Source organism: Scyliorhinus canicula, chromosome 6 (assembly GCF_902713615.1).
Source record: "Scyliorhinus canicula chromosome 6, sScyCan1.1, whole genome shotgun sequence".
In the NCBI taxonomy this organism is placed as follows: Eukaryota; Metazoa; Chordata; class Chondrichthyes; order Carcharhiniformes; family Scyliorhinidae; genus Scyliorhinus; species Scyliorhinus canicula.
The window spans coordinates 119,475,291-119,501,632 of NC_052151.1; the positions used below are offsets into that span (position 1 = coordinate 119,475,291).

The following is a 26,342-nucleotide window of genomic DNA, read 5'->3' on the forward strand; positions in this document are numbered from 1 at the left end:
GAAGGGCTGGTCAGATGGGTTGATCAGTGGCAAATGCAATTGAATATGCATAAGTGTGAGGTGATGCTCTTGGGCAGGACAAACAAGGCAAGCGAATAGGTGATAAGGGTAGGACCCTGGGAAGCACCGAGGTTCAGAGAAATCTTGGTGTGCATGTACACCGGTCCCTTAGGATAGCAGAGTAGGTGGATACAGTTGTTAAGAAGGCATACAGTATACTTGCATTTATTAGCCGAGGCATAGAGTTTAAGAGCAGGGAGGTTATATTGAAACTGCATAAAACGTTGGTTAGGCCACATAGAGTATTGTGTGCAGTTCTGGAATCCACATTATAGGTGAGATGTGATAGCACAGGAAATGGTGCAGAGGAAATTTGCTTTGGCTGGAGAGTTTTAGTTATGAAGAGAGATTGCATAGACCGGGTTTGTTTTCCTGGAGCAGAGGAGATTGTAGGTGGACATGATTGAAGTGTATGAAATAATGTGGGGCATAGATGGAGTAGCACTTTTAAATGTGCAGCTGCCTCAGTGATACGCACATGTCCAAAGTACGACAGGCTCCATTCCCCCTCCTCCCCAACCGGTGAAGATGGTGGGTGGCAGGTTCAGGGCTGGGGCTTAAGAGAATCCTGGCTCCGGTGCTATTTTGGATACTCTGGGCTCCCTTCCATCATTGCAAAAATCCAGCTCCATGTCTCACTTTAACTAGGAATCTAAAACAAACATGATTTACTACTGGTTTGTTTTTTATTTGAAAGATTTCATTAACACTTATCAAACTTCAAGGTGAGGTCTGGAATTGGATCTAATTTTTTTTTATTTAGTGTAATTTTCAGAAATAACAAATTAATTAGTATGCATAGTATGCATCAATGAAGGTTGAGGTCACAAATTGGAAATGAGCGAATTTTCAAAGATGCTTTATCGTCTGCGATACCTCTGCATAAGCAAAACAAAACAATATCAAAAGGAATGTCACATAAGCTGGGCTGGTAGTTAATAACCACATCCAAAGAGCCGTTCATAGTACAAATATTAAATGTTTACCGGGGCTGTCAGACTATAACAAAAATTGGAAATTACTGAAGGAGAAATAAAAGCTGAAGGAAGTCACTTGTGTACAAAAGTATTCATTTAGAGTCCAACAGAGCCACATGGCAGTGAAAGAGAATACTTCAGCTCCATGTATCAACATTAGATATACTGTACAAAATGTAGGCTGCTGAAATTAAATTGCAAAAGGTCCTCAGCCCACAACACTGATGAACTGATGGAATTGCACATGTTTCAGCTGAACAAAATATGTTCGCTGATTAATTCCTCAGGGCAATGTTTTGACCAATCAAGGTCAAACTGCCTGGTTTAAATTTCAAACACTGATTGGCATTTAACTGTCAGTCACCTGGTGCGTTCTCCATGGCAACGTCTCTACCAATCGGACCATTCTTCTCATACATCATAAATTGTTGTTTTCCCCTCTTGTCGGTCAGTATTCTTGTGAAGTATCCTGATGAGTGCAAGTCGAAAAACTTTGACATGTCTCTTCTTTCAGCAATAATACAATTTGGCAGCACAAAGCATGCAAAGGTGTTATTGCTCTTGTGACTGGTGCAGCTTTGTTTTGCTTCATGTTGTTTCCTAGGTGGGGTTAGCATGGAGACAATTCTCATGAGAACTTCTTATCTTGTGGTGTTGACTGGCTTCTGTCCTGATAAAATATCTTTATCATGAAAATCTTGCCAAAATTGTAATCATTCTCAGAGCTGGCAGCTGTTTAAGTTATCTTATATTATTTAGGGTATTTCAAATTATTCCGCAGGAGAAAATAATTTATTTTTAATCTCCTGAGATATTTTGTGGTATACAAGTTATTTTGTCTCTGGTATATAATCATAATTCCTATTCTTTCTCTACCCACGATTTATTAAACATTTGAAAACTTGCTCCTTATTTTTGTATTCATAACTTTTCCACAAATAAAACACGGAAAGAATGATCACCATTAAAGCTGCAACCACCTTCATTTATTTTCCTGTTTTTGCGGGATAACAAATTTTGATTGTACCAATGTCACTGAATAAGAATTATATACATAGAAATATACATGTAGAGACACATACATGAAAATATATATTTGATGCCTTATCCTTACCAATTAGAATTTACAACATGTTGGTTATAAGAGCAAACATTAGAAAGTTATTATATTTTTTGCTGCAACTTAGTGCTTATTGAAATTTCCAGATTCAAATTGAATGCAGAGTTTTATTCAACATATTAGGATAGGTTTCCATTTTTCCAACCGTTTAAGAAAAGGTGTGCACAACTGGCCGCCAATCCACTCCCGTCAGTATTTTGGCACTGTCAAAAATAACAATCACTCCTATTATCAGTGAAACAGGTCAATTCAGGCATTTTGAGACACCTTTAGCTTCTTGAGACACCTCTTACTTCTGAATACCTATTGGGCAAGATATCCCAGTGCCACCCAATCCACAATAACCTCCTGGGTTCTTATTCAAGTACTGCTGATGATAATCCTCAGCGTAGTAGAACTCTTGAGCCTCACGGATCTCTGTTGTAATTTGACCAAACCCACTTTTGTTCAACTCCTGCAAAGACATGTAACAGTCAGAGCTGGTTATGTACACAGTGATTTTGACATAGAAAACCACAATAAACTATCTTTATAACTCATAGACATTGGGTGCAATTTGCCGGCCTCGTCGTGCCCGACTTGGTGACGCAACAAAGCTGTTGAATCTCGCGAGAGGCCTCTTCAACTGAACCTCGCTAGACGTCGCGATCTGGACCTTTCCCTCACTCTGTGTTATCCAAATCAGTATACTTAAATGAGCCATTAGGCTCATTTAAATATGTCTGTGTAAGATTCTCCTGGTGCACGGAGACCTCTCAGAGGGCCGTTTGGTACTGGTTTCCATAAACAAGGACCAGGCGTAATGGCACATGGGGGCATCTCCCAGGTCATTAGAGACTCCCGGGTGGTCAGGTATTGGGCAGCGTGGCAACCTGCCATTCTTGCTGGCATCCGGGCACCTTGGCACTGCCACCCTGGCAGGGGCACTTCCAGGGTGCCAGGCTGGCAGTTCAAAGGTGCCTGGGAGCCAGGTTGTGAGTGCCGGGAATCGGGCCTGGGCTGCCCTGCCTATAAGTGGTGCGGTGAGGTGAGGCCTGAGGATCCTGGAAGAGGTAAGTTTGGTGCATGGGAGGGGGAGAGTCCAGAGGCCGTGATGGGGTTGCTGAGGGGGTGGAAAGATCGGGGCTGAGTTTAAAAATGGCACCCCAATCTGAAAGTCATCAAAATTATGGAAGTGAGGCCTTGACTGGTCGTTAGTCGCCGAGTCCAAAAATAACCTGCAAAGTACTGTTGAATAGGGTTCTTTCTCGGTACTGCAGGCTCCGAGAAACATCCCACGCAACACGCCCAAACCCAGACTTTTTTCTGGTTGAATCACACCCATTATCTCTGTCCACTTATCTTCACATTTTAAAGATTTCTCCAATATAAAACAGTTACTTCGAATAAGAACTGAATCGAGTTAAATCAATTAAAATCAATTAAATTAAAAAGTGAGATTTATACTTGTTTGGAAAGTAAGGATATTAACAAATGTGAAAAAGCGCAGATGTCAGTACTGTCACCGCTGCCAAAGCAGATTTGATGGACTGAATGAATATTTCTGTTTCTTCATTCTTAAGAGATCATCTCCCTAATCAAGTCTGCTCTTTTAAAAGACCACATACGATGTACCTCAATCAGGACTTACCTTCCCCCATTTAGTCTCCTAAAGCAATACAGTACAAATATTTTATTTGATCTCCAAAATTTATCAAATGACTCTCCAGAATATTAATACACCTCATTATTAAAATTGAACTTTAGCTTAAAAACCCTCAGATTTGAGCAATGGAAGAACCATCAAGGCTCATGTAGCATTTGACCAGCTCACATTATACTATGTTTCAAATAAATTTAGAGTAGCCAATTCATTTTTTTTTCCAATTAAGGGGCAATTTAACGTGGCCAATCCACCTACCCCGCACATCTTTGGGTTGTGGGGGTGAAACACACGCAGACACGGGGAGAATGTGCAAACTCCACACGGACAGTGACCCACAGCTGGGATCGGACATTGAACCTCAGTGCCTTGAGGCAGCAGTGCTAACCACTATGTCACCGTGCTGCCCGAGCTCACATTACACTTGACCCTACAATGCAGAATCTGGTTCTTAACCCTAATATCTAATCAGGAACTTTTTGAAAACATTGACCACCACAGCATTTTTGCTGAATAATTTGGAACCTGCAAAGTTCCAAACTGCTGAGACTGCAAAGAAAAAGTAGTGAGCATATTTCAATAAATTACTTGTGTTCATCCTTTCCTTTGATTTCTGTAATATAAATGGGTTTCTTCAACCTGACCAAGCTAATTCTGATAATGTTATGCTCAAAAAGTCAACCAATCCTTTTATTTCAGATATTGTTGGATTCAATGTGCATTTTTACTATTTCCTACATTACTTCTCAGTCCTTGAGTCTTATTCAGAGACTATGGAGGGGGGGCGGGGGGCTGTTATGCAAGTTAGATGTGGCCTAACCTTGATGTGGGAACCACGATGTATGATTAACCCGCACCTCTTTGTTATGATGCAGACAGCATACAAACGTTTGCTGCCCGCCAATTTCCATGATTTCAGCATTCAGCCAATGCTAAGCACGCTGTTGAATGGCTGCACACATCTCACACTCACAGCCACCAGCTCACATACTGGCATGGTGTGTACTTTACAGGATGGCACAAATGTGGAATCAGCGGGTGATCAGTTTCCAGGCACAGGAGGACAGAATGCAGGAGACCATGAAGAACTGAGACACACGTTCTGGAGAGTACTGCAGGGCTCCTGTAGAGCAGTCCAGGCAGCGGGATTGTTTCTGAAGCACTACAATGGGCTGCCCAATGACATTTCTTCTAGCAGCATGATTCTCGCAGTTTGGATTTAGCCAAGGCCATTCAGTTACTGGCCGCATTACAGCCTTGGTCCAAACATAGACAAATGTGAAGACTGTGGCATAGTGGTATTGTCACTGGACGAGAGACCCAGGGTAATGCTCTGGGGACCCGTGTTCCAGCACTGCAAGTGGTGAAATTTGAATTCAATAAAAATCTGGAATTAAAAGTCTAACGATGACCATGAAACCATTGTCAATTGTTATAAAAACCCACCTGGTTCACTGATGTCCTTTAGGGAAGGCCATCTGCCATCCTTACCCGGTCTGGCCTACATGTGACTCCAAACCCACAGCAATGTGGTTAACTCTTAACTGACCCTCAAGGGCAATTGTGGCGGGCAATAACTTCTGGCCGAGCCAGCAATGCCCACTTCCCATGAACAAATAAAAAAAACAGTTGACCAATTAATGTCAAATAGCGTTGCCAACCTTGCTGGGAAGAGCTCGGAAGCTCGCGGCAATTTCCGCTCGCTACAACACTGCAAAATCTTTCTGGAGAATCGCGCCCTAAGTGTTATTTTGGGCGGGTTTCATGGGGTGATTCCGGGCAGGTGTTTGGGCACGATCCAGACTGGTATTCACCCACACTTTTTTTTGGAGCTTGAGGAGTTTCTCACTGCAAAGTAAGAGAATGGCCCTATAAGAACAACCATGTCTTGACCTGAAGGACAAAAGAACATTCTCAAATGAGCTTCAGGTGCCTTGAACACTCAGAAAAAGCTCTGAACCGGGGGTGATGGAGCTGTTAGCGGAATTTGGGGGCTTCTCGGGCTATAAGTTAAATTTAGGCAAGAGTGAGGTATTTGTAGTACACCCGGGTGATCAGGAGGAGGGAATTGGGAGACTCCCGTTTAAGAGGGCAGTGAAGAGTTTCAGATACCTGGGGGTGCAGGTGGCCAGGAGCTGGGGGACTCTCCATAAGCTTAATTTTACCAGGCTGGTGGAACAGATGGAGGAGGAATTTAAAAGGTGGGACATGGTGCCGCTATCGTTGACGGGTAGAGTGCAGTCCGTCTCCCGAGGTTCTTGTTCCTTTTTCAGTGTTTGCCCATCTTTATCCCTAGGGCCTTTTTTAGAAGGGTGACTAGCAGCATCATGAGCTTTGTTTGGGCGCATGGGACCCCGAGGGTGAAGAGGGTCTTCTTGGAGCGGGGTAGAGATGGGGGGGGGGGGGGGGGGGGGCTGGCATTACCCAATCTCTCGGGGTATTATTGGGCGGCCAATGGGTCGATGGTGCGTAAGTGGGTAATGGAGGGGGAGGGGGCAGTATGGAAACGGATGGAGAGGGCGTCCTGTGGAGATACAAGCCTGGGGGCCCTGGTAACGGCGCCGTGGCCGCTCCCTCCTACGAGGTATACCACGAGTCCGGTGGTGGCGGCTACCCTCAAGATTTGGGGGCAGTGGAGGCGACATAGGGGAGAAGTGGGGGGCTCGATGGAGGCTCCGTTAAGGGGGAACCATATGTTCGTCCCGGGGAACATTGATGGGGGATTTCAGGGTTGGTACAGAGCGGGCATCAGACAGCTGAGGGACCTGTTTATTGATGGGAGGTTTGCGAGCCTGGGGGATTTGGAGGAGAAATTTGGGCTCCCCCCGGGGAACATGTTCAGGTATCTGCAGGTAAAGGCATTTGCTAGGCGGCAGGTGGAGGGATTCCCTTTGCTTCCCGCGAGGGGGGTGAGCGACAGGGTGCTTTCGGGGGTCTGGGTCGGAAAGGGGAAGATATCTGATATCTACAAGGTTATGCAGGAGGCGGAGGAGGCGTCAGTAGAGGAGCTGAAAGCTAAGTGGGAGGGGGAACTGGGGGAACAGATCGAAGACGGGACATGGGCTGATGCCCTGGAGAGGGTTAATTCTTCCTCCTCGTGTGCGCGGCTTAGCCTCATCCAATTCAAGGTGCTGCACCGGGCACACATGACTGGGACGAGGATGAGTCGGTTCTTTGGGGGTGAAGACAGGTGGGTCAGGTGCTCGGGGAGTCCAGCGAACCATGCCCATATGTTCTGGGCATGCCCGGCACTGGAGGAGTTCTGGAAGGGGGTGGCGAGGACGGTGTCGAGGGTGGTGGGATCCAGGGTCAAGCCAGGATGGGGACTCGCGATTTTCGGGGTTGGGGTGGAGCCGGGAGTGCAGAAGGCGAAAGAGGCCGGTGTGCTGGCCTTTGCGTCCCTAGTAGCCCGGCGAAGGATCTTGCTACAATGGAAGGATGCGAGGCCCCCAAGCGTGGAGACCTGGATCAATGACATGGCGGGTTTCATTAAGCTAGAGAAGATCAAATTCGCCCTGAGAGGGTCGGTACAAGGGTTCTTTAGGCGGTGGCAACCTTTTCTCGACTTTCTGGCTCAACGATAGGGTACAGGGACAGTAGCAGCAGCAACCCGGGGGGGGGGGGGGGGGGGGGGGGGGGGGGGGGGGGGGGGGGGGGGGGGGGGGGGGGGAGGGGAGGAAGGGGGGGGGGGGGGAAAGAGGGGGGGGGCGGACGATGACTATGTTTGTTTATTTAATTTAAATTTATTTTAAGTTCTTCTGTTGTTCATTGGGGTTGGGGGGGTGGGGGATGGGATACATGCGTCGATACGGTCTGAGGGTGATACAGTTATTATGGGTTATTTTGTTGCATTTCATTGTTTATCGTTACGTTTTATATTTTCTGTAAAAAATTCCAATAAAAATTATATTATAAAAAAAGAAAAAGCTCTGAAGTATTCCCCTGCAGTGGTCTCCTGAATTGTAATGATATGTCGTACAATATGGTGCAGCGGAGGGGGCTACAGATTTTCTGGACTGGGGTACTAAAGATGCCAGGAAGGTGCCCAGATCTCAAAATTAGGTTGTGGATCCCCAAAAAACCCCCACAGACATCGTGACCCCCCAACACCCCCGACCCCAGAGGGGCAACATCTCCCCCATCACTAAAAGTTGTTGACGCCCACATCCTGTAAATGAATTTTTATAAATCATGCAATCACCCTATTTCTCAGAAGGAAAACGAGAATGATACAAGCTTGCCACCCCCACATTGATTGTGAATACACCTCCCGCTGCCTCAGGAAGGCAGACAACATTATCAGAGACGCCCACCCACCCAGGTATTGCCTTCTTCCAGACCCTTCCATCAAGCAGAAGGTACAGAAGTCTGAAGACCACACATCCAGACATAGGAACAGCTTCTTCCCCACAGCGACAAGACTCCTCAATAACTCCCTCTCAGACTGATCTGTTCCCTGTAAGAACACTATTCACGACGCCCTATGCTGCTCTTAATCATGTATTTGCTTTGTTTGGCCCTTGTTCCACACCAGAACCAATCACTGTTTGTCAATGTACTATTTGTCAATGTACTCTGTCAATTATTCTTTTTGCCTATTATGTACGTACAGTGTAAGTTCCCTCGGCTGCAGAAAAATACTTTACACTGTACATCGGTACGTGACAATAAATCAAATCAAATCAAAGACCAATGCTGCAGTTTAGTCAACTTACCAGTGTGCTCCCACAGATTAATACCAAGCCTCTGAACAAATCAAAGCAGCAATGTCAATTCAGAGTGCAAATAGTGACCAGAGATCTGCCTTCTTCCCTGTGAATTACAAAGTCCTACTCTCGCAAACCATATTGATAATATCTGTGAGGGTATCCGAATTTGGAACACCGGTTCGTGGGGGGTGTATAGATTTGTTTTTGGAATGGTGTGAGTAGTCAAGTGACCGGTTAACAGGTTAATAGGCTAACTCCTTAACTATTGTCAAATTCTTAACCCCCACATGAACGTGTTGCTGAAGGAATAGATTGCAAACACCGCTGTGGAACAGTTCTAATTCTACCAGTTTGCTCTTCAGGGGTGATAAAAACAGGATTAGGCACTGGAAGGAAAATAAATGACAAAAAATTCAATTAAAAATGATATCCCGATGACAAATCCTCTAAATGATGTTCTTTGTAATAACATAATAGAAACATATATTTGCATTCACGGAGCATATCAAGCCAGCGACTGAGCAATTTGAAATCCATTTGAGGTGTGAACCAAGTTCCCAATTCTACATGTTACTGCCTTGTACTGAGTATCAACCTGCTTTGTAACAAAAGGACAGAGCTGCATTAGGTGTCATATATACTTCCCTTCTGCAACCCCACACTCCCCACCCACCCCCTTCACATTTTTGCTGTTTGGGTAAAATGGGCCTTAAACGACACCACAAAATGGAGGACAATGAGAAAGGAAAGCAGATGCAGTGCCAAATGAGCAGCCGGTTCATTAATCGCCTGTTTTGCACTGAAGCCCAAAAACAGTTTCACCTGTTTTCTCTGTAGGGTGCAGTTTCCTCAGCAACAACAAGTACACCTCTCCCACGTTGAGAGCTTCTATCAAAAACTGTAAATGCTGGAAATCAGAAATCAAAACAAAAAATGTTGGAAATGCTCAGTAGGTCTGGCAGCAACTGTGGAGCGAACAAGAGTTTATGTTTCGGGTCAATGACATTTCGTCATGTCAGGTTCTTGTTTCAGCAGCTCATTGTAGTGATCTACATCTGGACATACATCTGCACATACACCAGGGACTAAGACAGATGTAACAGCCACAGCATCACTAGAGGGCAGCATTATAGACGGGTATAAAGGGTCCAGCCCAAGGGAGGATCGCATCTTTCAGAAGCACAGGGCTAGTGGGCAGCAGCAGACAGAGACAGCTCAGCATAGGCAGCTTACCTTCGCTTCACTGGTCATACCTCTTGACTGTATTATATCTAGTTAGGCTCTGGAAACAGGACAAACCCACTGAATAAAGTATGTGTGAACTGGAAGTCTACAATCTTTATTTAGACTTAGAGAATAACATACTCATGTGACTATAAAATTTAGCCCGTCCTCAGCTGATATCCAGGTTCTGCTGCACTTTCCCAGCAGGCTGACAGGGCAGCCATCAAGAATGGCAACAGTGGTGACTTTACTTTCTTAAAGCTTAGGGACACAGAAGCCAATTGCAGCAATTGTACCAACCTCGACAATAGGAATTGATCTCATGATCTTCCCGTGTACATAGCTCAATACCACACCATGTAATTGCTGAACTATTCAGGCAACACTATTTACCTTCCAATAATGAACTACTAGTCCAATAACGGACTTTGAAAAGATATGATGGCCCACTTGACAATTGCAAATTTAGCACTAATTGTAACCAAAACTCTTCGTGTGCAGTTGGAAATAAGGATCTGATATACAGTTACTGCAAATGAGTTGACCGACAAAAGCAATTGTTTTTGCATATACTTCATAGGAACAGGCAACAAAATGGCAGAAAGGCAAACTTCACAGAAGATGTTACCAGTACTACTGTGCAAAAGGGCTAAGTAACCTGCTGTGTTGGGTTGAGTGAGTAAGGGAAGTACAAGAGTTCAGACCTTTAGTAGAAAATGGAAGTGAAAATGTGCTAACAGTAAACTTTATTTCTATATTTGAAAATTGGAATTAATCTGCAAGCAGTGATTTATTTTCATCAAACCATTCAAATTCAGGAACCAAGAGTGAAGAAACTGGTCGGAATGGAAACAAATTTGTCCCACCCTCTTGGTTCGGTTCACAGTTATACCCGAATGAAGGATTTTATTTTTATATTCTTTCATGGGATGTGACCTGGGTGATCATTTGCAATATCAGAAGGAGGCCATTCAGCCTACTGAGTCCATGCCAGCTCTCCGAGGCGCAACTAAGTCAGTCTCTCTGCTCTGCTGGATCGCTGTAGCCCTGTCAGTTTATTTCCTTCAAGCGCCTATCCAATTTCCTTTTTATATCATTGAGTGTTTCCACTTCCACCTCCCTTATGGGCAGGTCACTACCACTCATTACATAAAGTTCCTCCTCACATTCCTCGCATCTCTTGCCCAAATCTTTAATCTATGTCACATCATCTTGTACAATCAGTTAATGGGAAGAGATTTTCCCTTGTCTACTAAACCGGTCATAATCTTGAATACCTCTATCAAATCATTCCTCACTCTCCTTTGCTCCAAGGAGAACAACCCCACCCTTTCCAAACAAATCTTATAAATAAAACCCTCCCAATGCTTGGAACTTTTCAGTTAAATCTCATCTTCACTGAAGGACCTTTGCATTTGATCCTGAAATGTGGCGACCAGAAAGTGATTCAATTTTACTATTTTTTGTGCTCTACATTTGCCTCTATATCTGAAGCCCAAGATCTGATCAGCTTTGCTAATGTTACTCACCCAATTGGTGTTACTAATGGATGGGAAGATTCCACAATGGAACCTGGTTCAAAAGGCTGGATTCTCCTTTGGCCGACCCCGTAATCAGGAAACGTGATTGGGCGGAGAATCAGTTCCAACCCCAAAATCATGGTTAGCGCCGATTTCACGCCAAATTGCAATTCTCAGTCGCCTCGACAACAGCGTCAATGCGTTCCAGAACGAATATACAGTACACACCGTTGGCATATCATTAGCGGGCCCGACTCTGTAATTTCCGGGCCCTCCGCGATTATCCGCCTCCAATGGGCCGAATTCCAGGTGGCGAGATTCACTCGTGCGTTTCAAAGTAGTGAAACAGGCGAGGTGGCTGCTGAAGGAGAGAGACGGAAAATGTCCAACATTGCCATAGTTTGCACACAGTTGTGCCGTTGGCCAAGGATGCTCCTGTCAGGCCGGGGGAAGTAATGGGTAGGCCAGGAGGTCGGGCCCGCTAATGATATGCCAACGGTGTGTACTGTATGTTCGTTCTGGAACGCATTGACGCTGTTGTCGAGGCGACTGAGAATTGCAATTTGGCGTGAAATCGGCGCTAACCATGATTTTGGGGTTGGAACTGATTCTCCGCCCAATCACGTTTCCTGATTACGGGGTCGGCCAAAGGAGAATCCAGCCTTTTGAACCAAGTTCCATTGTGGAATCTTCCCATCCATTAGTAACACCAATTGGGTGAGTAACATTAGCAAAGCTGATCAGATCTTGGGCTTCAGATATAGAGGCAAATGTAGAGCACAAAAAATAGTAAAATTGAATCACTTTCTGGTCGCCACATTTCAGGATCAAATGCAAAGGTCCTTCAGTGAAGATGAGATTTAACTGAAAAGTTCCAAGCATTGGGAGGGTTTTATTTATAAGATTTGTTTGGAAAGGGTGGGGTTGTTCTCCTTGGAGCAAAGGAGAGTGAGGAATGATTTGATAGAGGTATTCAAGATTATGACCGGTTTAGTAGACAAGGGAAAATCTCTTCCCATTAACTGATAGTACAAGGTGATGTGACTCAGATTAAAGATGGGGTCAGTGTGGTCTGGCACAGAACACCCTTACTGCAGTCTGCAAGGCAGCCCTGCAGTTGCGCACACCACCGACTGCCTTCAAATAATCTTTATCTTTATTATTGTCACAATTATGCTTACATTAACACTGCAATGTCCTGTTCCCCGAGTATCCCAGAGGGTGAGCCATAGGGCAGCCAGTGTTGCCTGGGACGAGGTGGCGCCATCTGTGAGCTTGGGGATTGTGGCCAGGAGGACTGGCCTCCCGTACTGAAAAAAGGTCAGCGACCTACACCGGGCAGCATTAGTGAGTAGACACCAATAAACTGCCCCCCCCCCCCACCCAACCAAACCCTCCCTCCACCGGTCTCCCCCTTCAAACCCCTCCATACCTCCCTCCCCCCCTCTCCCTCCAACCCTCCCCTCAAACCTCCCACCACTGTGAACCACGCATGTGGCTAACGATGCCCTCTGTGTCTTCTCAGGAAAAGCTCTCCCGTAATCATCGGGAGAGGGCCCAGACTAGCGGAGAGGTGCCAGACTTAAGAATCCTCACTTTCTTCAAGGAGTGGACCCTAGAGGTAACTGGTGTGGTCGAAGACAAGGCCGTCACCTAGGCGAAGAGTTGAGGAACCACCAGGGGGACCTGAGAAACATGAGTATTGATTGCCTTACAGACTGATCCATCCCTCCTACTGACTACATGTCCATTCTCCCACAGGTCCTCCAGCCGACAGGGTCGACCCATCCCGGGCGGCCCGCTCTCCTGACTCCGAGGAGAACACCTCGGAAGAGAACTCCGAGGTTGCAACCATTACAGTCGCTGTTATCCCCAAACTCCGCCAGCGCAGATACACACATCTCAGTTGGACAGGCTTCAGGGTCACAGTCTGGTCAGCACCATACTGCTGCTGATGTACATCAGTTGGAGACAGGAACCCCCAAGTGAGACAGTAGTCAGAGGGCTGCTGGATCCCAGATCCCAGTTGGGTCCCAGCCTGATGCTGAGCCTGTGGTACAGGGTTACCTGGCGCTGATGGAGATGATAGGGAGCAGCAGGGTTATTCAGAGGGAGATGTCAGTATCACTCCAGCAGACCCATAGCCGCTTGGAGGAGTCACAGAGGCTACAGACCGCAGATAATGTGTCCGGAAATGTGTGGCACTGAGGCCAACACTGCTCGGGTGGCGACCGCAGTGTAGAGCCTGGTGCACGATGTCAGCACCTTTAGTGAAGTGTCCAAGGCGTCGTGCAGTTGGTGACGGCCATGGATGATGGTCTTGGCAGAATGCCCAACTTGCAGGGGCTGTCACCCAGTACCAGGCTGGCCTTGATGAGGTTCTGCAGGACATGTCCCACTCTCAGATGGGCACGACGGAGGCACTGCGGAGCTTGTCCGAGTCACAGGTGGACATTGCTGAGGCATTGCAGAGCATGTCCCATTCAGTGAGGAGCATCGCTTAGGGCGTCGATACCATGGTGCAGACATGGGAAACCGCCAGGGCTGGCAGGGTGATGCCGGGCCTCATACCAGCTGCCTGTGAGAAAAGGTGGCTACTCACCTCCTCAGTTTCCCACAGAAGCCCTTCCGACATTTTTCAAAAGGAGTACTAATCGACGCCAGTGTGAGCACTTGCTGGGTGGCCGCTGAATGACAGGAGGCCGTTGGATATGGGATGGCTCCTGTTAATTGTATGGAAATGGGGCTTAAGTGGTGATAATTGGTTTCTTGCCTCTCTACGGCGAGATCCCGATTTCGCCTACCAGAGGAGGCCGGTTGCATCACAAATTGTTTGGTGCCTGTTGCAGTTCTTGCTTTTGGCCTCTCCAACTATTCACTGGCCTCGTTTCGCTTGAGCGAGAGGGCAACAATGCCAGAGACTCGCACCCTTAATCTTGGTGATGGTACTTTATTGATTGCATTTTAAATATTCTTAGTGTTACGAACATACAAAATAGGAGAAGTAGACCATTCGGCCCCTCAAGCCTGCTCTGCCATTCATCTAGATCATGACTGACCTTCGCCCCATTATTATTACCACACTATCAATAAGTCTAATATCTAGAAATTTAACCTACTCAATGACTGAGCCTCCACAGCCAACCGAGGGATGGAATTCCAAAGAGCCTCCTCACGCCAGTCCTAAATGGCCTACCTCCAATTTTGAGACAGTGTTCGTTGGTCCTAGCTGGTCCCCAGCTCAGGGAAACATCCTTCCTACATCTACCCTGTCGACCCTGTAAGACATTTGTATGTGTCAATGGTGTCACCTCTCATTCTCTAAGCTCTATAGAATACAGGCCTCAACTCCTCAATCGCTCCTCACAAGACAATCCCTCTGTCCCAGGAATCAGTCTGGTGAGCTTTCATCGCACTCGCTCCATGGCCAGTATATCCTTCCTTAGATAAGGAAACCAAAACTGCACATAACACTCCAGATTTAGTCTGACAAAGGTTCAATCCAACAGCAGCAAGACAGATTTACTCCTGTACTCAAATGCTCTTGCAATAAAAGGCAACATACCATTTGCCTTTCTAATTGCTGGGTGCACCCGAATGCTAGCTTTAAGTAACGTTTGAACAAGATCACCCAGGTCCTTTTGGACATCAAGACTTCCTAATCACTAATTATTTACTAAACAATCTACATTTCAGTTTTTCCCACCAAAGTGGCTAACTTCATGTGTTTCCATGTTATATTCCATCTGCTATCTTCACTTGGCCTGTTTAAATCACCTGAAGCCACTTTACAGCTTCCTCACAACTCTCCCTCCCGTTTAATTTTTGTGTCATCAAAAAACTTGGAAATATTACATTTGGTCCCCACATCCAAATCATTTATACGGATTGTGAATAGCTTGGGCCCATGCACTGATCCTTATGGTACCATACTCGTTACAGCCTGCCAACCTGAGAATGACCCATTTATTCCTCTCCGTTAACCAAACCTCACCCTATGTCAGTATATCACTCAATATCATGTGTTATAATTGTGCTTACTAACCTCTTTTGCGGATCCTACCAAAAGCCTTCTGATTATTTAAATATGCCACATCCACAGATTCCCCTTTATCTATTCTCCTCGATACGAATTTTACTCGTAACAGGTTTGTCAAATATGATTTCCCTTTCATAAATCCAAACTGACACTGCCCAATCCTACCATTATTTTCTAAATGTCCAGTTATCACATCCTTTAGTATAGACTCGAGCACTTTCCATGCTACTCAGAATGAGACTGAAAGTTAATAAGTCCTTTGGACCTGATAATCTACATCCCAGGATGTTGAAAGAGGTGGCTAGAGATTATAGTCACTATAGTCCGGTTTTATAACAAACTATCAAATTTAACAATTAATTGAAAATAACAGATCATGATCAACAAGGCATGGTCTTCCCATTTCCATGTAACATTTTTAACTCTTAGAAAGCCACTCTCTTGCACAAGGCTAAATCACTGGCTTTCAAAGCAGACAAAGGCAGGCCAGCAGCACGGTTCGATTCCCGTACCAGCCTCCCCGAACAGGCGCCAGAATGTGGCGACTAGGGCCTTTTCACAGTAACTTTATTTGAAGCGTACTTGTGACAATAAGCGATTTTCATTTTCATTTCATATCCTGGGATATAGGTCATCTGGTCCAACGGATTTATTAATTTTCAGTCCAATTAATTTATCCAGTACTACTTTTTTACTGATACTAGTTTATTTCAGGTCCTCAATCTCGCTAGTTCCTTGAGCAAAAATTGTGAATAACAATACTTTTTGAAATAAAGTAGTCAAGAGATGTAGAAACAATTAAGACAACATGCAGAAAGCAGAATTCTATGAACCATTACAGTCAAGTCACATAACAAGCTATCAACTTTAAGAATTAATTGAAAATATTAGGTCATGATCAACAAGGCATGGTTTTGACTACTGCATCTTCTAATTTTCATGTAACATTTTGTACTCTTAGAAAGGCAACCTCATTATAATGCTTTACTTCATGATGAACGTGCAATCTATTTCTAGAGGGTACATTTTATTGGAATTGTTTTGAATTCTGAATCCTTTCACAATTTGTGTTTTGTCAGGCATTTCTTGTTTCTTCACAAGCCGAGAACAGGCATGATTATTCAGATAAATATCAACTCGAGATTCAAATTTGAATAGTTGAAAATCAACAAAATCCAGCAGCTGGATGCACACCCACACTATATTGCAAACAATAACAGGTGCATGAGTGTACCCATTAAATCACCATAAAAAGAGGCACTTATTATGAAGCCGTGACCAATCAACACAAGAATAACAACATCGCACATCACCTACTTCTTCGGCTCTCTTTCCTTTCCACTTATTTGGATGTGAATTTGAGGCAGGATAATGATATTACACACACACACACAAGCAGCCAGTTGTGTCTCAGAATTGTCTCAGAACTTGGAAAATTCTCTTGAAAAAATGCTACATCTCCAAAGTTAGAACAGCCTGAATTGCAGATTTGAATTTGTCATTTGTCCCGACAAGGCAGTCACCAATGAGGGAACACTTTTTTAGCATGAGTGGTGGCACTACAAGGTTACTATGATTTCTATAACAAACTTCATCACTTTCAAGAGTGTCTCGTTTGGAAAATATACTTAAATGAAAATTTCCGCCTTTGTATCTGTCTAAAATGGAGTGGTTTAGTGCAACAAAGTTTTGTTAGATTTTAGTATGGCAATAGAATGTTACAGTAAAAAGTCTTACAACACCAGGATAAAGTCCAACAGGTTTGTTTCAAACACGAGCTTTCGGAGCGCAGCTCCTTCCTCAGTTGAATGGAGAGGTATGTTCCTACAGATGCTGAAAGATGCTCTCGTACGAAAGGGGTATGGCGCTCGACTCATCGACAGTTCTAACGCGCCACAGCAAAAAACCGCACCGACCTCCTCAGAAGACAAACACGGGACACCACTGACAGAGTACCCTTCGTCGTCCAGTACTTTCCTGGGGCCATGCAGACACTGCGACAACAAATTAACGGGCATCATGCAACAATCACCAGGCAGGAATGTTCCCTTCCAGTCGGGGAACACTTCAGCAGTCAAGGGCATTCAGCCTCTGATCTCCGGGTAAGCGTTCTCCAAGGCGGTCTTCAGGACACGCGACAACGCAGAATTGCTGAGCAAAATCTTATAGCTAAGTTCCGCACGCATGAGTGCGGCCTCAACCGGGATCTTGGATTCATGTCGCATTACATCCACCCCCCACCATCTGGCCTGGACTTGCAAAATTCTACCAACTGTTCTGGCTTGAGACAATTCACACCTCTTTAACCTGTGATTATCCCTCTCCCTGGATCTGTAATGATTTAATTACCTGCAAATGCTCGCATTCCAAGCATTGTCCAGCATCTCTGACTTTGTCTATATAAATGTTTCTGGAACATACCTCTCCATTCACCTGAGGAAGGAGCTGCGCTCCGAAAGCTCGTGTTTGAAACAAACCTGTTGGACTTTAACCTGGTGTTGTAAGACTTCTTACTGTGCTCACCCCAGTCCAACGCTGGAATCTCCACATCAATAGAATGTTAGACAAATAAATACTGCAAGGTCAGGAACAATATCATCATATATTTAATATTTGTCAACAGAAAGCTTTTACTTCTCAGCAAAATCCTGAGAATAAGACATGGCTGTTACCTACACGGACATTCTGTGTCAGATTCTTCCTTCTGAGTCAGATAGCCTGAGTCGGCAAATTTCCTGTCTTGGCAGACCCACTCCGGTTTAAATGGAGTTTACATTTTAAACCCCCATTACATCCAATTTTCATTCTGGGACAGAGGGGATGGGATGGAGTCAGACCCACTGAAGCTGGAAACAGATAATAGGTAGCCATGGGGCTGGGCAGGTTCCAAGATCGGCTGATTAGACCGGCTGATTGTGGGCAGCACGGTAGCACAAGTGGCTAGCACTGTGGCTTCACAGCACCAGGGTCCCCAGTTCGATTCCCTGCTGGGTCACTGTCTGTGAGGAGTTTGCACACTCTCGTCGTGTCTGCGTGGGTTTCCTCCTGGTGCTCCGGTTTCCTCCCACAGCCCAAAGATGTGCAGGTTAGGTGGATTGGCCATGATAAATTGCCCTTAGTGACCAAAAAGGTGAAGAGGGGTTATTGAGTTACGGGGATAGGGTGGAAGTGAGTGCTTAAGTGGGTCGGTTGCGGGGATAGGATGGAAGTGAGGGCTAAAGTGGTTCGTTGAGATTCGGTGGGCCAAATGGCCTCCTTCTGCACTGTATGTTCTAAAGAAAAAGCTCACCTTAGTTCTCTTGGAATGTTTTCTCTCATTTTGGAAGTCACAGGCCCCTCTAGCCCTCACAGCTCTTGCAGCCAGACACAACATGCCCCTTCTATGGCCACTCGTGCCCCCACCCAAGTCCCCTCCATGTTCATTCTCATATCCATGCCACCACCATGTCCCCTCATGTACCCATGCTACCTCCATAGCCACTCATGCAGTCATCCAATATGAAAAGACCTCAGAAGGCATATGGACGTGAAAATAACTAAACTTCCAACAATCTAATGGATTTCTCATTCATAGACACTTGACATTGAAAATAAAACTCCCATTCATGCCACCTATTCAAAGATTTCAAATCGCCACAAGTATTCAATATATTATAAAAACAAAGTTCTATTCAGTAAGTACATAAAAGATAGCTAATTCCTTAATAGCCTCATTAAACTTTCAGTCAAAATGTCAACTCAGACCCTGCTGAAATAAGTCGTTATACAGCTTTCGAAATTTAGCCAAGCATTCATGATGGCCTCAGCTGCAATAATAACCCTTGGGAAATATCAACAAAGAACCTCACTGGGATTGCAGTAACTGATGGCAATGGGTTTTTTCTAGCCTACACCAGATGGTCTGTCAATCAAAGGTGTCCAATATTCGGCCTTTTTAAAACTCTAAGGGTGGAATTTAACGGAAAGATATCTAAGCCTATTTGTGGTGGGTTTTGCACGGAGTTTCCCACCGGCTCTGCCGGCGAGTTCCACAATGCTATCAAATGATACTTAGTCACTTTTTTGGGCCCTAGTTTAACCCATACCTAGATTCTTTTCAGCACTGGGGAGCTGAACTCCCAGATCAAGCCACCATTTTGAAAGGGTGTCCTTGTGTTTAAGTGAGCTTGTGGGTCCCTCATCCCCCAATCCATGGGTAATGTCACCCCCCCCCTACACATATGATGAGTACTCCACACCCTCCCCAAGTGAGGACACCCCACCATGGGGCTCTCTTACAGGCCCCTTCTCCGGTACCCATCACCCCCCAAATTCATAGAGGCCCGAACATACTTGCCCTGCACCCTTCATACCCCCCTCCACCGTCCTTTCATGTGTAGGCCCCACACCCCTCGGCCCAGACCCTTGGAAGTGCCACCCTGGTACCTGGGCACTGCCACTCCTGCAGAGCCACCCAGGTACCGTGGCAGTGTCAGGGTGGCAGTGCCAAGGTGCCAGCTGGGCAGTGCCATGAGGTCCGTGTTCCAGGGGAAGGGCCAGGGGTCCACCCCGCACTATCCCTGGTCACCCAGGGATCTCCGATGGACCAGGAGACCTCCAGGGTGCCGTCCCGCCTGGTCAGGTTTGTGTGGTGCAGTACCGAATGGCGCATGGCTGCGGCCTCGCTCGGAGGCTTGTAGATTCCGGGTAGGCTCACCTAAGTAGGTTTAAAATGTAAAGGCTGCCGGGAAGCCTTTCCCGGGATCTTTCGGCTACGTTGCACTGTCGCTCGAGTGCCAGTACATCGCGCCCTAAGTTAGACCGTATGCCTTTTTTCATGTTTAAAGGACTAGAGATCTAAAACATCTCGTCCAAAATGTGTGACTCCTACACTGTGGGTTAAGACCTTTGGGACAGCAGAAATGGAATCTGTTTTAACTCAGTGCTAATTTTAAAAGGCTTAAATTATGCATACTGAAGAAGCTTTTGTGATTGAGGCCCTGCTGGGAAAAATACAATGTCGGAAGTGGGGACAATACAATGTCGGAAGTGGGGACAATACAATGTCGGAAGTGGGGGCAATACAATGTCGGAAGTGGGGACAATACAATGTTGGAAGAGGGGGCAATACAATGTCGGAAGTGGGGACAATACAATGTCGGAAGTGGGGACAATACAATGCCGGAAGTGGGGGCAATACAATGTCGGAAGTAGGGACAATACAATGTCGGAAGTGGGGGCAATACAATGTCGGAAGTGGGGGCAATACAATGTCGAAAGTGGGGACAATACAATGTCGGAAGTGGGGGCAATACAATGTCGGAAGTGGGGACAATACAATGTCGGAAGTGGGGGCAATACAATGTTGGAAGTGGGGGCAATACAATGTCGGAAGTGGGGGCAATACAATGTCGGAAGTGGGGGCAATACAATGTCGGAGGTGGGGGCAATACAATGTCGGAAGTGGGGGCAATACAATGTCGGAAGTTGGGGCAATACAATGTCGGAAGTGGGGACAAGACTTCCATATCTAGGTTCTGTTTGCCATTTTGAAAGATATCGGGATGCGGCCCTCTATTAGGTTCACATTTTGCACAGCTGCTCCTACATTTAGACAAGATGTCCATTGTCATAAGTGATGCTGAAGAGAATCCTTCCTCAATAGAACTGACTTTATTTACGTTAGCATGGATTTGAGAAGGCCATTCATCCCATTAAATATCTTTCTTCTGCACAATAGTGCCCTAACACAGGCTCTTTCCTACTCACTAGATCAGACAGAAATATAATTTTAAATCAGCTGCTAATCTGGATTCAGGGCATTTTTAAAAATGGCTTTGCTGTTCTCAATTCAGAAGAATAATCATAAAATTTTAGGTGGGAAATACATCTGTCTGTCTCTTGTGTTTAAATAGGGCACAAAGTCATATCTTTTTGCTAACACAATGGCAGTGCTTCTCAAACCTTATTTTATTGTGATCCTATTTTAATTCTCTACATTTGATGTGACCCCAGAGTGAAAATTAGGAGTTGGGATGGGTGGTTGGCTTCAAGCAGCAGGGATACAGGCACAAAAAACAACAAAGACACCGATCATTTTGGAGGCTGTTATGTTGTCAGCAATCGGACCTCAGAGCTCATTGGGTTAGGCCACACCCGCAAGCAAAAAATAAAATATGCGGGGACTACAGGATAAAGTGCTGTCAAAAACAGGGGTTAGAGAAGGGAAGGTTTCAGAGACATAAAGGGAATTCATAGAGTGGGAAGGGGCCCCTATCAGGGAGGTGAAGAGGAAGTAGGAAGGGGAGTTAGGAGGGGCGCCGGAAATTGAACTGTGGGAAAAAGCCTTGTGTAAATGCATCCTCATCTTGTGCTAGACTTAGCTTGATCCAGTTCATGGTAGTCCACAGGGCCCACATAACGGTTGCTCGGATGAGCAGGTTCTTCGAGGAGGTGAAGGACAGATGTGGGCGGTGTGGGGGTAGCCTGGCTAACCATGTTCATATGTTTTGGGCATGTCTGAAACTGAGGGAATTCTGGTACGGATTTGCGGATATCCTGGAAGTCCTGGAAGGCTGGGTAACTCTGAGTCCAGGATTAGCAATATTTGGGGTGTCGGAGGATCCGGTGGCAAAGGAGAGGAGGGAGGCCGATATCCTGGCCTTCTCCTCCCTGGTGGCCCAGAGAAGGATGTTGGGATGAAGGGACCCGGATCCCCCGAAGTCAGGAGTGTGGGTCATCGATATGGTAGGGTTTCTCAGTCTGGAGAAAATCAAGTTCGCTCTGAGAGGATCAATACAGGGATTCGCCCGGATTTGGCAGCTGTTCATCTATTTCTTCAAGGAAAATTGAACGTCAGCAGTAAGGGGTGGGGGAGGAAAACAGGAGGCATGACGATGTTAGATAAGGACAGGGAACTTAGTATACGGGTAATTGGGGACAGGGCGGGAGAAGTGGGGGGACATGGTTTACTGTTTGTTCTTCTTGGGGCTTTTGTGTGTTTCGGCCCGCACGGTTGTTTTAGAAATGCCAATATGTTAAACTGTGAAAATTACAAATGTTTCAATAAAATATTTTCTAAAAAATAAATAAATAAATTATGCACACTTAATTGGGCCTCTCAACAGGATTGTCAAATCAGAGTCTCCACTCCACAGCTGCCATTGCTGCCTCAGACCTCATGACCCCAACTGCTCATGGTGCTGTTGGGGAGGCAGATGGGGTGGTATCATGACCCAGATTTTGTGCACTGTGGTCTGTTGCTTTAAAGAGTTATACCATTGGGATGGTGTGATATTATTAGAATGACTGAAATGGTAAACAGAAGGTGTTACTTCAAACACAATGTTGAAGCTTGTCCTAGTTTCTCAATTGGAGTCACCCACATCAATCTAATTTCCCAGCATTCTATGATATTCTTCCTTTTCAACACTTATCTGATCTCCTTTAAACCTATAAAGTTCCATCAAAATCACTTCTCGATGCCATTTGAGGTAAAGTATTCTATATTCTATAAAGTATTCTATATATAAAAACAGTTCCTCTGTATTTCTAATTCATCCTGCTGGTGATGAGCTGATATCCATGCACCCTTGTTACTGATTTTCCAAACAATGAAGACTTTATTTAACTACACAAATCTATTCATAATCTTTAAAACTTTTATTGAATTCCTTCTTTATTTTTATTTGTTCTAGTAAGGGGGAAAATAAAATCCAATTTTGCCTTTTTTCATGCCTGCAATCTTTCATTCCTGGTATAAATTCAGTCAATCTTCATTGTGCCCTTCCCATAATTCCAATATCCTTTTATAATTGAGTGACGAAAATTCAGTATTAAGTACTGAACTGTAGCATAACTAACACGTTGCCCAATTCAATATTACCTCCTCACTTTTATATTCAATGCCTTACAGAAAGTTAATAATTCCATTTGTCTTTTCATGGCCTTTTTCTCTGTATCTGCACCCCTAGATCTCCTATTCCTACACTCACAAGAGTCTTACCATTCAGGTTATCTTGTTAGCACCAAATATCTTGGTGTGCTCTAGTTATTAAAAGCAACTTATTTTTATTGCATAAGGATACTGTCAGCAGTAATACTGAATAAAGGAGAAAAGTCATTTGGGAAAGTATGCAAAGAAGCGACCATTGGAGATAACTAATAAAGCATTGCGGATAATTACTAAAGATAGAAGAGGTGGTGGCGTACCAGTAGTATCATTGGACCAGTCATCCAGGGAACCAGGTTAATGCTCTGGGAACCAGGGTTCAAATCCCACCATGACAGATGGTGAAATCTGAACTGAACAAATATCTGGAATTAAAAGCCGAAAGATGACCATGAAACAATTGTCGATTGTTGTAAAACCCCATCTGGTTCACTAATGTCCTGCAGAGAAAGAAATCTGCCACCATTACCTGGTCTGGCCTAAATATGACTCCAGACCCACACCCTGGCAAACCATTCAGTTCAAGGGAAATTAGGGGTGGACAATAAATGCTGGCCCAGCCAGCGACATCCAGATCGCCTAAATGAATAAAAAAATTAAACAAAGAGACAAACCTAAGTTCTGGAAAGAGAGAGAAAGCATAAAAAATGCTAGAGTTAGACACATAAGAAAAGAGAGATACAAACTCCTTGGAAAATAAGAGGTATGGTGGAATAAGCATGAACATAAAGACCGTAATAAAACACATTTTAACATGAAAAACTAAAAACTGTAAACGGTATTTATGTCGCTGAGGACCCAGGTTCGATCCCGGCCCTGGGTCACTGACTGTTTGGAGTTTGCATATTCTCCCCGTGTCTGCGTGGGTCTCATCCCACAATCCAAGGACGTGCAGGTTAGGTGGATTGGCCATGCTAAATTGCCCCTTAATTGGAAAAACATAATTGGGTACTCTAAATTTATTTTTAAATCAGTATTTATATGGGACTTTATATACCTATATATTCATCAAAGCACATAATAGAAAATTAAACATAGTGAAAATTTCCAGTGTGTGAAAATATGGGTAATATTGTAGCTTTGACTTTTTCTGTTTGATATCAAAAAGTGTGATTTAAGGTTTCACATTTTGTTACTAATATTTGAAAAGATATCATGAGTGACAGGTGTATTTTATTGTAAAACATAAACATAACTTTAAATTCATTTCTAGCTGCCTTTATTAAGCTTCTTTTACTGTAGTGATCAGATGCAAAATTCCGAAATGGGTACAGACCTCTCGCACATTCCCCATCATCAATTTCAAGTTGAGAAACATGGTGAAGAAGTCAGAAACGTACAAAGTAAAACCAGAAATTGTGCATTAAAGCTAAATTTCCAATCAATTGTGAACAGAAAACAAAACTTAATCCAATAACATATCTGGGCAAATACCATGTGATAGTTTCTGTCATGTAAACTGATAAAATCCCCAAGCTGCACTGAACCATATCTGGTAAATGTGACATCACCTCATTGAAGTGGTTAAGTAAGCAGATGCTACTGACAGGTGTCTGCAAGTTGTTCCATTGACAGGCAGATGGTAATAAAATTAGTTTACTGCCAAGTGCTTGCTCACGACAGGTTTTTCTCTTCACACATCTGTAGATGTATATGTTTGAGTGGAATGATTTCTTAATTTTTTTTTCTTTCATTCCCAAATCCAGTCCCTGTCAGGCGAATGCAAGTACTGTTTTTGGTCATTTACAGCATTAGGCTGTACGACACCTGTGGGCAGGAATTTGTTTTTTGTTCCCATCTCCATCAGCACTGAGGCGTGGTACCATAAATGCCAGCAACCACATGGTGCCTCGTGTAAGTGTCCATTGTACTTGTGAGTGACAGGCACATTCACACACATTCCAACAGAGACTAAGAGGATGGGGTAGTGCGGCAGCTCTTGCTGAGATTAGCAAACTCAAAACGGTTAGCGGGCTAAAAACTGTAACTCTCCTTTATCCGCACTGCTCAATAATTGTCCAGACATTTCTGTCAGCCAAAGTAAAAATGCTGCACTAAATGAATAAAACATGACTCTGTGCTAATCTAAACTCTTTGCTTCTCAGAGAGCAAACCAAAGGTTCAGTGCAGCACACCAGAATCCCAGCAAGCAATGCGATCGTCAGTTGAGTTTGTCAATTAATGTTTCCTTTAAGCTGCATGGTCATGAGCAATCTTGAAATTCCTGCACAGACCGAGCACAAGTAAGCCCCTTTAACACATGTGGGTGACTGTTGTGTTATGCTGCTTCGGATAACACAGGCTGCTACTTGATGCAATCTTAACTAAAGGATGCTCCAGACTTTGAAATGAGTTCAACGTGTTTCTTGAACTATTAACACAGTTCTCAAATGAGTTCAACTCTCTGCTAATCTAACTGTAGTAACTCAGTCTAACTGTACCAGCTTGCTCTAAGCCTCGTGCTGGGGTGTGATGCTGCTGATCAACCCTGTCTAACTCTCTTGATATCTGTCTGTGGAAAGAGGCAGGGTGTCAGTGCCTCATCCATTTTATAGTGTTTATGTCATGCTCCCTTGTGGCGATGCCACCTCTGAGTGTCCTGACTGCCAATTGGTTGTGTCCTATTCTGAGTGTTCATTGGTTGCATGTTTTCATATCATGACAGGTGATAACGCAAAAACATTTTTAAAGTCCCGCACAATTGAATGAAATGACCACACATGCAACAAAAGAGGGGACATTGGTGTCAACTTTCTCAAAAAGGAGGTCAATAATTATCTTGAATGAAATTGAGGATTGCGGAGTGATATTTAGTCTGGGATGATTAATTGGATCATAAAACAGGACAGCCCTCTGTGCAACGAATGAGTGGTGGCTATTGTCTGTGGAGGACAAGAGATAGTCAGGATGCTCCGGGTGTCAAAACTGATGGACCAAACAGTGTTTTCCTGTCCCAGTTTCTGCCTTTTTTCAAGTCATTTCTATATCTGCGTAGATCTGGGGCTGAATAAACGTTCATCAGTTTTTTTGACTACGTTTTAAGGTCAAGAAGTATTTTCTGCAGAATTTTCCCTCAGAACAATTTAAGACACATTGCACAAACCTAAAACCTGTTCCATAG

General features: G+C 44.6%; 1 protein-coding gene across 4 annotated transcripts in view; it reads right to left on the minus strand.

Annotated features, from left to right (window-relative positions):
* Positions 1–1,995: 1,995 nt before the first annotated feature.
* Positions 1,996–26,342, minus strand: part of msra (methionine sulfoxide reductase A) — a 492,501-nt gene continuing 468,154 nt past the window's right edge. For 3 of the 4 annotated variants that reach the window (XM_038800009.1, XM_038800012.1, XM_038800013.1), the window contains one exon: positions 1,996–2,611. In XM_038800009.1, coding sequence (XP_038655937.1) covers positions 2,447–2,611 — 165 coding nt within the window. In that variant the 3' untranslated portion in view covers positions 1,996–2,446. The remainder of the gene's footprint in view (positions 2,612–26,342) is intronic. The other variant, XM_038800010.1, reaches the window with a different exon arrangement.